Below are 13,144 nucleotides of genomic sequence, written 5' to 3'. Positions count from 1 at the left end.
AAACTCAAGGTTTCCATTTGAGGGAAAATTCCCTCAAATAACAAGAGAGAATGGCAGGGGAAAAAAATCACTCACTGAGTTTGTGTATTACCTGAAGGATACTGCTTCTTTAACATTACTGACATCCATTACTGTACCATCTCCATCGATAACAGGTGAGTCCAAATTAGCAGATCCATTACTGATATGATCACTGCTTTCATATCCAGACTCAGTCCTTTGCATCTGCCAACTATCACCATGAACTTTAGAGTCTTTGAGGCTTTTATTTTTCTCTGCTCCTTTTCCATTAGATTCAAGGGAACTCCTGCTTCCTATTTCCTGCTTCATTTCATCTTCGTATATGGTCATTAAACATTTCTGCTTTGGATTCTCTTTCAGCCAATTGTTAAAACTCTGATCTTTGCTACATTTAGGCTTGTTACTAATATTTGATTTATGCCTTGGACTATGCTGTCTTTTCTCACTTTCATTAAAAATACTATCAACATTTAATGTTTCTCTCATAGGTTTCCAACCACGGTTCTGGCTTTTACTGTTGCCATTATGGCTGCTTCCTTTATCCCTAGAATCTTGGCTGCTGTCTGTATCATATCCAGTGCCACTATCACTTTTAATTTTGCCAGTTATTTTCTCTCCTGGAGCAAGACTCTGGGATTTACTTGAACTCAGTATGTGTGCAGAAGCTTGACTCTGATGAGCAACTCGGTCATGTTTACATGGTCCTTTTCCTTGACTATGATATAGATGTGGATTCCCATATTGCCTAAAGCCATGTGGGGCAGGAGGTGATCCAGACTTCAAATGTGGAAAGTCTTCATCAACCAAATCTTTAAAAATAAGTAAAGATACAAATTAACTACTCTTCAGAGCCACTTTTTTAGTCACAAGCCAAATATCTTGTTTGGGAAGAAATTTTAGGCAGTAATAAGTAAATAATAAGTATGTAAATTATATTACATAGTTCTTTGAGATTGAAAAAATGATCTCTAAAGTAAATCATAAAAAAATTAAAGCAGTTTAAAAAGTACTCTACCTCACTCATAATGAAAATCATAAAATATATTTTCTACCTTCTATATTGGTAAAGATTTACAAGTTTGTTAAACCAACTGCTGCTCAGGGTGTGAAGAAGTAGACATCCAACCACTGTTGGAGGGAGTGCAAACTAGTTCAATCTTTTAGAGGGGCAACTCAACCACATTTGTCATAATTCAAAATAAACACACCCCAACCCAGCAATTCTTCTGAACGAATTTTATGCTATGGCTATACAAAAAAAAGTATACAATGGGGGATCAACATATAGATCAAGTACAAAAATCAAACGAATATTCATATTTGACCTGATTGTTTATAGGTCATATTGCATGATCAAAACCGAAAGTTTCTGTGATGACTGCCCTTGTACTGTTCACCATGTAAGAATTTATTCACTATGTAAGAATTCGTTCACCATGTAAGAACTTGTTCGTTATGCTTCAGAAGATTGGAGACTGACGAGAATTAGGCTTGAGATGGATTAATGATTGTACATTGAGCGTTGACCCCCCTATACTGAATTCTACTGTTGTTAACAACCATTTGATCAATAAATATGAGAGATGCCCTCTCAAAAAAAAAAAAAAAAAAAGTATACAAAGGTATATGTGAAAGGATGTCACTGCAGCAAAGATTCTAAATCACTTTTTAAAAGTCTAGCAGTAGCAACCAAATTACATTATGTTCATAAAGAAAAGAGCATAAACCATAAAGAAAAAGACATGCTCACAATGAACTAGACACTACTAACAATGCAACAGAGGGAATGTCAGGGGTTGCCGGAAAAGAAGATCTTCTCACTTAATTTTACAACCTTCCTTATTATTTGAATGTGCCAAAGGTGAATTGAATTTATAATTATAAGTCAAGTTAAAACATCAAAACAAACACAAAAATTTCAGTCTAGAATTAAATAAGAACCAGAAAAATTTTACATTTATAGATTTACTAGGTATATTAAAGAAATCATATTAAGATATACAATAAACACATTTACATAATAAATAAATGAAGAAATTAAAATGTATTAAAGCTATAAAATTGAGTTTAAAAATGAGATTTTACCCGCCGCTTTTCAAATGCATGCTATTAGTTCTTAACTTGCCTCTGTGTGGGCCCAAATCTTTTCTTTGACCTCTCTCCAAATCTTTCCTTTGTGAAGAAAGTAAATTCTTCTGTTCAATGGCCTTTAGAGCACATTCTCTAGAAATGTCTTTTATTTTTTCCCTTTGATCGCTGTGACTTGACTTAACTGTAAAATAAATCAGTCTTATAATAATGAATACAGACCACTTTTCAAATTCATCAATAAAAGTACAAATCGAATAAATGTTTTAAGATGCTGTATATTAAATACAAAATACAGATTAAAGTATATAACAAACTGATTTTTATGCTTAAAAACTACTACGGCTCTGAAAGCATGGAGAAACTCAAACACTGGTTAAGTCTAATTGTTCAGCTAAAACTATAGGTCTCAAGAGAAATGCGCACATTAAAAGGCAAAACTTTGTTACCTACTTGTTACTTTTTCTCCATGGTCATGGAAAACTAGTAAGCACCCTCCTTTTCCATGGTTACTTATCAGGAACTACAGACTCAATAAGTGAAGAAAGGGGAAGCTTAACTTCTCAAGGACAATGTAAAAATGACAACTTAAACATATACCTGGTCCTCTACCACCACTTGTTTGAATGTGGCTCCGATTCAATGATGAAGTATCTGTTGGAAATTTCTGATTTTCTCTCTGTTTTGCGTGATCACCAAATCCATTTTCTTTTGAATTATCTGACTTACAACTTGAAGGTTTTTCACATCCTTAAAAAGACAAACAAAAATGTACCTACCTCCCCACTTGAAGAAGAGATGTTTCTATCACCTTTGTAGACATTTTTAATAGTGTAGACAAAATTATGTAACAACTCAGAAGTATGACATTTTTTAAGGATTTCTACATGTTTTTCAATGCATCCAAAAATGGCCAGTGTGCTAAGTCACTTAAAATCTCAATACTGACTGCTAGAAAAAGCTACCAGCCAAGTATCACCTTCTGTGTTTGTGTGACCATAACAGTGGGGAGCTCCTGAGGGTGCTTCAGACACCACTAATCAGGAAATATTTCTTTATAAAGATTAATTCACAAGTATTAAAATTCTCCTGAACTCTGCTTCAACGAAACTAAATTTGAAATTATCTTCAACATTCATTTTTTATTTGGGATATTAGTATTCCTTGTGTGACTTGTGATGACAGAAAAACACTAATAAAACTAAAACAAAGAATTACCCATATTTTCTGCAATGGATTTATAACGTGACCAATTGACGACTTGTCTGAGTGCATCTTCAGTAGAAACTGCTGTGCCATCTGGGTTTGCATAAAACAAGAGCAGTGGCTGGAAGTGGCATCGGACACACTTGGAGACCACATCTTTCCATCTAGGTCCAACCTTTTAAAAAAAAACCACAGTGAATAAAAACAAAACCTTGTGATTAATGTGTTACATGAAAAGGCAAAGACTGAATTTCTCTGTATATTAAAAAATTTAAAGACATTCAGATATTAGCAGTTCAACTGTTCATCATTATATGATTAATTTTATTTTATTTAGTAACTAGTCTAAAAATCTTTTAAACATTTTGAAAACTGATGGACAGAAGTACATACTTTCTGTATCAAGATCTGGATTACTAAATTTTAAAAAGCTTTTCATATATATGGTTGATTGACTTTTGACAAGGATTTGAAGGCAATTTAATGGGAAATATAAAGAATCTATTCAAATGGTGCTAGAACAAGAGAAAAATGAAGTGTGACACCATTACACATGAGGCACAAAAATTAATGGTGAGTCACGGAAAAACTTTAAAGCTTACAGGAGAAAAGAGAAGAGAAAATTTTAACAACCTTGAGGAAGGTCAAGATTTTTTAGACAGGACATCAAACCACAGAAGAAAAAGTTATAAAATGGGCTTCATCAAAATGAATTAGTAACTTATGCTCTTTGAAAGATAACATTAAGAAAATGAAGAAAAACAAGCCACATACATCTACCTAATAATGGAGTGGTGAACAGAATCAGTAATTTCTACAACTCACTAATAAAAGATAATCCAATTTGAAAAAAATTGGGAAAACATCTGAACAGACACAGTGAGATGGTAATATACATCCACTAGTAAGATTAAAATTAAAAAACTATCAACTTGGAATCCTGCTGAGAAATGGAGTAACTAAAACTATCATAATGTAAATTGGTACAATGACTTTGGAGATCAATTTGCCAGTTCCTTGTAAAGATTAACATATGCTTACCACACAACCCAGAAATTCCACTTCTGGGTATTATCTAAAAGCAATAGAAAAAAAATACATTCACACAAAGACTGTTCATACGTCAACAGGTGAGTGGGTAAATTGTTATATAGCCATAAAGTAGAACACAACAACAGAAATGAAGCACCAATACACACAACATGAATGAATCTTAAAAGGCATTATGCTTACTTAGCACAGTAAGCCAAACACAGAATACCTACTGTAGAAGACCATTCATATAAAATTATTGAATCAGCAAAACTAATCTATAAGGAGATCAGTGATTTTTCCGGGGCCCAGGGAGAACTGGCAGTAAAGGGGCATGGTATAATTTTCTGTGGTGATGAAAATGTTCTACATAACGACTGTGGCGGTTACATCAGTGTGTATATAGGTATCAAAACCCAAAATGTACACTTAAAATAGGTACATTTTTATGTTTTTAAATTATACCTCTATGAAGTTGATTTAAAAACAAAACAAAACAAAACAAATACAAACAAAGCTTTCTTATTATACTGGCTTTTTCAGGGAAGGAAAATACAGAAGCCTTTAAAAATAAAGTCCAGAGGAGCCTTTCAAACTACATATTTAGCTGTTTATCCTCCTTACCTGAGATTCTCACATATTTGAGGAACTAAAGTAATCTGAAAACAGAACAAACATAAAAGTCACAGGGTGACTATACACCTATTTTTTCCTTCAAATTGACAATTTAAATTATGTGGAAGCAAACTAGGAGGGCCAGAATATTGCTACACACTGACTACGTCAAAATACTAAGTGACTCAAGTGAAGTGTTGATTTTCGAATACCAAAATTTTTTCATTGGCTTTACTGAGTATAATATACATGGATAAAAAAACCTATCCAGTTATAGTGTAAAAGTTGATGTGTTCTGACAAACTTATACAATCATGTAATCCTCACCCCCAAACTTCTTTTGCATCCCCCATACCCTTTGCAGTGCCTGACAACCAATAATATGATTTCCTGTCACTTTGCTTTTCTCTTTACTAGAAGTTTATGTAAGTGGAATCATAGTATTTAATTTTTTATATCTCACTTCTTTCACTTAGCATAATGCTTTTGAGATTTTTTTCCACACTGTTGCATGTATCAATTTCATTCCTTCTTACTGCCAAGTATTATATTCCATTCTATGCTTTTCCACAACTTATCAATTCACCTGTTGATGGACATGTGAATTTATTCATTAATAACCAAAACTGGAAACAAACTACTATGAACATTCAAGTACAAGTTTTGTGAGGACATGTTTTTTATAGGAGTGGAATTGCTAGATTGTACGTGTAAGAAACTGACAGACTATCTTCTAAAGTGACTATTCAACTTTGCATTTCCATCAGCCTTGTATGAGCAATCTAGCTGTTCCACATCTTGCCAACTCTTGGTATGGTTAGTCATTGTAATTTAAGCCATTGTTAATAGGTGAGTAATGGTAACTCATTGTGAAGTGAATTTGTACTTCTTTTGTGCCTAATAACATACTGAATATCATTTCAAGAGCCATTTATGTATCTTCTTTAATGAACTGTCCAAATCATTTACCCATTTTTAAACTGATTTGTCTTATTACTGAGTGTAAGAGTTCTTTATATATTCTAGATATAGCTTTTAATAGATATCTGTTTGGCAAATATTTTTCCTACTCTATGGCTTGCCTTTTCATTCTCCTAAAACTATCTTAAAAAAGAGAAAACGTTCTGATGAAGTCCAATTTATTGGTTATTTTTATGGTTCATGTTTATTAACTGTTATCTAAATAGCTCTCTCTATAAATAGCAGTTTTAACATTCTGCTGATATTTCCATTTCTGTCATTTTTTGACGTTTTTTTTTCTTGGTAATTTAATATTAGAGCTGGCCTGGAACTTACCCTGGGAGTAACCTGGTTATTACTCTGAACCATCATTTTCAAGATGCTGATGAAGTTCCTGAGAGAATAGAAGGTGTGCATTTCCCTACCTTGTTCTTTCACCCGTGTCATGTGATTAGAACAAACAGGATAGCAAAGCAGGTCAGTTTTTATTACTACTCCTTCAGGGTATAGGCCCTATATTCCTACTTCTTTGCATATTTGGTAATTTTTTATTGAATGCTATTTTGAAATAGAATAATGAAGTTTTACTGAATTTTACATTTTTGGGTGCTGAATTTTGTTGTGTTCCTTTATAAAGTGTTGGTCTTTGGGCATGTAGTTATCTGAGATCTGCACAGTCCTTTGAAGGCTCCATTTTAAGCATTTTATGTCAGATCCAGAGCAATATTCAACTTAGGGATAATTTAGCTCCACTATTGAAGTGATACTTTTCTGAGGATTCTACTTGATGCCCAACCTGTGTATTAGAATGTCTTTCTGCTCTTGGTGGGGATGCAAACTACTCCTAGCCTTGATCTGGGAATTGTCTGACCTTGTTTTCCAGTGGTTCTTTCCCCCACCTTGTGCAGGTTTGCCCCACACGTGGCAGGTCACTGTTCAGCCAAAGACTAAAGGGGACACCTCTGCCAATCTCCACAGCTTTCCCTTATGCAGCTTTCTCCCTGGTCATCTGTCCAGTGAATGTTAGCCATCCTGGCCTCCATGTACTCCAATTTCAGTTTCCTCACCTCAGTCAGATTACTGGGCTATGCGTGGATTCCTCCTCTCTGCACTGCAACCCAGAAACTACTTCTAGGCCATAAACAGAGTAAGTGTAGGGCTCATGTCTTTTGTTTCCCTTTTTTCTGTTCAAATTGTTGTCCAGTGTCTAAATAAGAGGTTTCACCTATTTGGTTTTCAAATTTTAATATTGGAGGGGCTATTTCCAAAGGAGTTAATCCTTCATGTGTGGAACTAGAAGTTCACTAAATACCAAATATTTGAACTTTCACTGACTTGACCATAGTACTGATAAATGGCCTATTGTTATATACATATATTAAAATGAAAGTAAATGGAATTGTACATCATTTGCTTACTTGAAATAACTTGTATTTTTTAATGAGTTTACTACTTAATAGGATTCTCAGAGCCAATTAAGCCTCAAAACAGTGTAGATAAGATCAACAGTCTTCAACTATAGCAAAATCTGAATCTCATATAGAACTTTAAAACAATTCAGATCCCTACTCCTACACCACTGAATCAAGAATTCAAAGTCCAAGTACATGTATTCTTTAAAAAGCTCCAAGATGATTCCAATGAATACTCCTTATTAAGAAGTATTATCCAATAGTTTTCTAGATATTGTTTGATTGAGTTATTTACCAAAAGATGTAATAGATATATCAAATTATAAATATCATACAAAATTTGAAAAGTCAGAAAAAAAACAAGCAGATTTTTGTCAGTAGTTATATAAAGCAGTCGTGAATCCTCTACAAAGAAATACATATAGCAACTTCATATCAGACAAAAGAACGTACATATGGATCACTGACAAGGACATATCTGCATACTAACATCTGTTAGTTGCCTTTTTATTATTCTAGAAATGGACTAGTTTAAAACTTGGCTTCAAAATAATCCAGATTTCAAAAATTAACAAAAGGAAGTATAAACTTAATGATGCTATGATCAAGTTCATTTGTTATTTTATATAAGTATTTTTATATCATAATCATTATTTTAAGTGTAATTATTTTTCACATATATTATATATATCCTTATTATATCATTTATTCCTAAGAAGTAAATATCCCAATAATTATTCCAGTTAGTCAAAGTGTCACTTACCTCTTTCACATTTGCATCATCAAAAAATACCCATTTGGAGCTCTTGGTATGAAAAGCAAAGGCACAATAATGTCGGCTGGTGTAACAGATCATACCAACTAGATGAAGTTCACTACTTTTGGCATTTTCGTCAGTAACCCTATAAAAAAGCTGTTTAAAAAATAACATATATTTAATACTTTATATTTTAAAAAAGGAGGAACAATAATTTTATGAGTCATGTATTTGACTATGTATGAAAAATATTTTTCATGAATGCTGCCCCAATTCAGTATTATATTAGTACTTGAAAACACCAGACACTGTCCTATTAACAGAAATACTGTTTTTAATTAGTCCCTAAGAAACATTAAATCTAATAAAATGAATTCATTACTATTTACTTCCGTAACATAGTCTCCGCAAATAGCACAGAATTAATGCTCTATGTAAATAAACTCAAAATGTGAGATAAATTACACATTTCCTGATAAATTTTTGATTGAATTGCATTATTTGAATATACATTAAACATATTACCTACATGATAATTATCTAAAAGTTTAATTGTAACATAAGGCAACTGAAATATGTGAATGACGGTAATAAAGCATATTGAGATCAATGCTATAGATGAATTTTAGACATTAAACCTTTCCAGATTAGTATTTATATTTATACTCATTTTCTTTCTCTCTCACACACACATACACACACACACACACCACACCATATAATCATCATTCTAGGATGATACAAGGATCGAGCATGACACAGTTTGTGACTGAAAGCCATTCCTGGTCTATGCAAGAAAGGCATTCCAAGTCAGGCTAATTTGATTAACTCAATCAGTTATAACTGAGTAGCATTTCCTTTAGAAAGAAAATTTAGTTCTGAAAAGAGTGCATTATAATATATGAACATGTTTTAGAGAAATGTAAAGACAAAGAGAATGAGAACAGTTGCGGTACCCCAGGAAGACAGAGATGTGTTGTTAGATTTCGAACAACATCTTCAGTCAAGTCAGAATGCTCAGAATCCCAGACTAAACCGATGGTAACAATCTCAGGGCAGTTCATTAAAACACGGCGAATTTTTATTTTTTGGCCACAGTTACTCTAGAGAAAAACACAAAACACCAAGTTTTAAAATTACAAAACAGATACACCACAGGTAATGCCTTACAGTTTGTATTACACAACAATCTTAACATCTGGGTATTTCTTAAGATAGTAAAATAGACTTTTAACAAACTATTTGTCTTCACACTATTGATTAAACAGGAAGTTTATCTTAAACCAAGTACTTTTCATTGTTGGTGTTTTTGTAAGATCTGTTAAAACAAGTATTCAACCTAAAAAAAGGCAGAATAAAACCTTTGCAGCCATTAATAATATTACATGAGAAAAGAAAGATACCATCATAATGTTATTTAAAGAAAAAAAGAAACTCTTTAGTCAAACAGTAGACTTCAGAACTTAAAAATACAGAAACATTAATATTCTCCGAATCACACTTACAGGACATTTTCTGTAGTCATCAGTTGTACTTGCTGCTTGCAACAATTCTGCAAACATTTCAGGCTTAAAGCGCTCGTGCCTTTCTATCATTCTTTCAACTTCATTGCTAGAAAAGAACGAAGCCATCCTAAATCTGGCCTATGAACTTTAAAAAGATCTAGTGAATTATACATGAAAAATACTAAGTTATCAATACAGGTGTGTCACTTTTTATCTTAAAACGTGATTTTGTCTGAAAAATTAACCATAAAGTAAAAAATTATAAAATTCGGCAGGAGTATGATGAAAAACACTAGATCAAGAATGGAATAAAATAACACAAAACTATACTATCATTTGGAACTACATGAACAAGGTAAGATGTTCCACCTGAAGGTAGTTCTAAGTCAAATGTTTCTTTTACATTATTATTTAACTGGGGACTTGAGTTTCAACTTTGGCTTAACAAGAACAACAAATCATAGGAAAAGCTCCCTCTCAGCCCTTAAATTTCAGAAACAAAGTTATCACTGTCAACTAAGAGATGGGTCCTTTGCTAATTAATGCAAAATCACAACCCAAGCTATTTAAGCCAGGCTTGTGCCTTTATGTTCCTATTATGAATGCTAACAATTCATTAGAGCCTAGGCAGGGTATCTATGATACTTTTCATTCAACCTTCCCTAGAATCAAACTTTTACCTATCAAAATATTAAGTATCTTTAAACAACTATTTAAACATCTCCAATAAGAAATGTAAAGTAAGCTCAAGTACCCTTACTAGCTTCCACTCTAGATGCTCAGGATCTACTTAAGAGTAATGTTAACTGTCCTAGAGCTGGACATATTTTACACTTCAGTGGCTTAAATAATATACAGTATTCAATAGCCACTAAAACTACCTATCCTCTAAAGTACTCCCCAAGTATACCAGAAAGCACTAAATCTGACAGGCTCATTCAAATTGCACTTAATGATTTTGCAAAACTGAAAGCATCAGTGTAGCAGTTACCCAAATTTTGAATGTGAACTGAAACCAAACCTGGGTTTCAATCTTAATTTATTCATTTATCAGATGAACCTTATAAACCTATTTTTCATAAATGAAAGAGTGTTTTTGTTAAAATTAAAAGCAACAATTTAGCCAGAACATAGCAAGCATTCAGTAATAGTTATTCAATTCTTATTACCAATGAAAGAGAGAGAGATTCTAATTCTAACTGCTTTTGCAATTTGTGGTGTGGACCAAGGGAAAGACTGATGGAGCTGTATTCTTACTACCTAAGATACTGCCTCAGAACACAGTAATTTTACATGTTTCAAAATAGACTTTAAAGAATTTTAGTTTTTAATTTGTGGTCTTGTTCAAACAGTATCCTATTATTCATACAAAGTGAAAAAAATGAGCCTACAATTGACTAAAGTTTAGGGAATGTTTCTCTAATCCAATGTTTTCCAACTCTGTTTATATAAAAATGATACTAAACACACCCAAATAACCAAATTGTTACTATTCAATACTCTTTAAGAAATAATGTGTTATATCTAAAAAAGCCTAGAAGTTTAATAATATAATGAAATGGATGACCATCTAATATTTACTTTGCACAGTGAAAGAAATATTGGTAGCATTTAGTAACTGTTGTACTAATGTACTCTGATAATTTTATTGAAACATACTTTGTCTTTTGTATTAAGATACTCTACAAATAGTTACTATCTTATTCAATGTTATCATACATCAAATATTCATACTCTCAAATATCTGTTAGAAAAATTCTTTTTATGTAAAATCTAGGGATCATTTTTGGATCTAACTAGCTAATGTTTTATGGACAGGGAGAGAGGACAGAAGGGAGCAGACAGACATGGCAAATTTTTATTTTAGGTGAATGTTGAGAACTTAAATGCAATAAACCTAAAGGAGGATTATTTTCTTTTTATTCTTTCTTTTCTGCTTACTGTAGCTTCTACCACCATGAAGTGACATGATAGAGCTGACAGGAGGCATGGCCACTACAAAGGTAACACACCTTAGCAAAAATGAAGAAATCATGCATACCATTTACCATTGAGCTTGCCATTTTAAGCTCACCTTCACAGCTCCAAAAACTTGCTATAGATATAGATATAAATTTTGACTAATAGTTTGTATATTTCATTAAGTGTTATATATATTTGACTAAATCAGAAACATGCAACTGTAACAGATATCATTTTGTACTTCTGGTGGTAGCATTATTTGTGACTCTCAGAGTATATATTCACATGTGTTGTGGTTTAATAAATGTTCAATGTGCTTAAATGTGTTATTAACATCTTTGGTAAATATACTTTAATAGGGTCTTACCATAGGGCTGTTGTAGAAATGTACCGCACAAATTCTGTAAAAGGTAGAGGATCTGATGATGCTCCACAGCTATGACACACACACTACAGATAAAAATAGGTTTAATTTATCAACCATAAAACATAAATATAATATCTAATAAAATAGTTAAGCCATCTCACCTGTTCATACAGAGTCATAGCAAACTTCTGGTGAGTGATACAAGATTTAGAGGTACACATGTCTGCATCTCTGCTTGGCACTATGTGAAAATGAATCCTCTCCAATATATTTTCCTAATTTAAAAAAATAAAAGACAAATGAGTTGTGAATCTTGCAGAGGATACTTCAAAATAAAACTCTTTTTAACTTTACAAACTTAAAAATCTTTTTGAGATTATCCAGTGTTAAATTTAAGAGTGCCAAACTTATTGTCAGCTTTTCAGCTTTACTCTTTAATCAATCCTTCAAATGTTCAACTATTTACCTGTGTAGTGTTAGCTTTAAAAACGTTTTCAATGAAAGAAACATTATAATGTAGGATATGATTTTTTAATCAAGATTTTTAAAGTCTTTTAAAAAATCATCTCATGGTGGCTGACATCTAGAAATAATAATCTTTAAAAATTAAAGATGGAATAGAATTCTGTTCTTTAGAAATATTAGAAAATAGTTTCCTATTATTTCTAGCATTCTCACATTGAGAATTTAAAAATAAAAATTTTTTAATATTTTTAATATTTTAAAAATCCTACCTGGATCATCTGGACAGTCTATATAAAAATATCAGTGACAAAATGTTATAATACTGAAGGGTAGGGAAAACACTGATCTACTGAGCTGTTGTGATAGGTTTCTTTTGTTATAAATTTATTGTTTCATTTATCTCAAAATTTGCATCATTTAAGGAAAACAAATTACTATCCCAACTAAAGGATTATCAGAAATACTTACAAAGCACTCTGCAGCATCATCCATGAGGCCAAGCTGAAATCGCTGTTCATCTTTGAAGCTTTCTGCAAGAGCATGCCTTATGTTATCTGAAGGAAGTGCTTTCTCTCGACTATGTTGAAACTGTGCAAATATTGTCTGGGAATCAGTAAGTACATCAGTAAGCTTAATGTTAACAACTACAAAAGCAATTCAATAGTTTCATTACAATATAGTGAAAACTCAAAACACTATACTCAGAAAGTAATATAAAGTCTTTCACTCTAAAGTTCCACACAAAAATCAATTA

General features: G+C 32.4%; 1 protein-coding gene and 1 long non-coding RNA gene across 6 annotated transcripts in view; one reads left to right on the top strand and one right to left on the bottom strand.

Annotated features, from left to right (window-relative positions):
* USP53 (ubiquitin specific peptidase 53) overlaps positions 1–13,144 on the bottom strand; it is a 71,508-nt gene that overhangs the window by 15,939 nt on the left and 42,425 nt on the right. For 4 of the 5 annotated variants that reach the window (XM_036993078.2, XM_073237113.1, XM_017671341.3 and 1 more), the window contains 10 exons: positions 12,859–12,993; positions 12,087–12,200; positions 11,926–12,008; positions 9,597–9,702; positions 9,048–9,194; positions 8,098–8,247; positions 3,328–3,490; positions 2,710–2,859; positions 2,147–2,293; positions 92–830 (listed from right to left, as the gene is read on the bottom strand). In XM_036993078.2, coding sequence (XP_036848973.2) covers positions 92–830; positions 2,147–2,293; positions 2,710–2,859; positions 3,328–3,490; positions 8,098–8,247; positions 9,048–9,194; positions 9,597–9,702; positions 11,926–12,008; positions 12,087–12,200; positions 12,859–12,993 — 1,934 coding nt within the window. The remainder of the gene's footprint in view (positions 1–91; positions 831–2,146; positions 2,294–2,709; positions 2,860–3,327; positions 3,491–8,097; positions 8,248–9,047; positions 9,195–9,596; positions 9,703–11,925; positions 12,009–12,086; positions 12,201–12,858; positions 12,994–13,144) is intronic. The other variant, XM_073237112.1, reaches the window with a different exon arrangement.
* On the top strand, positions 6,101–12,910 carry LOC108403953 (uncharacterized). Its single transcript, XR_001854826.3, has 3 exons — positions 6,101–6,399; positions 11,543–11,599; positions 12,813–12,910. It is a non-coding gene; the product is annotated as an uncharacterized lncRNA (long non-coding RNA).

Source organism: Manis javanica, chromosome 5 (assembly GCF_040802235.1).
Source record: "Manis javanica isolate MJ-LG chromosome 5, MJ_LKY, whole genome shotgun sequence".
NCBI lineage: Eukaryota > Metazoa > Chordata > Mammalia > Pholidota > Manidae > Manis > Manis javanica.
The sequence above is the reverse complement of the archived record's forward strand: the minus strand, read 5'-3'. Positions and strand labels throughout refer to the sequence as shown.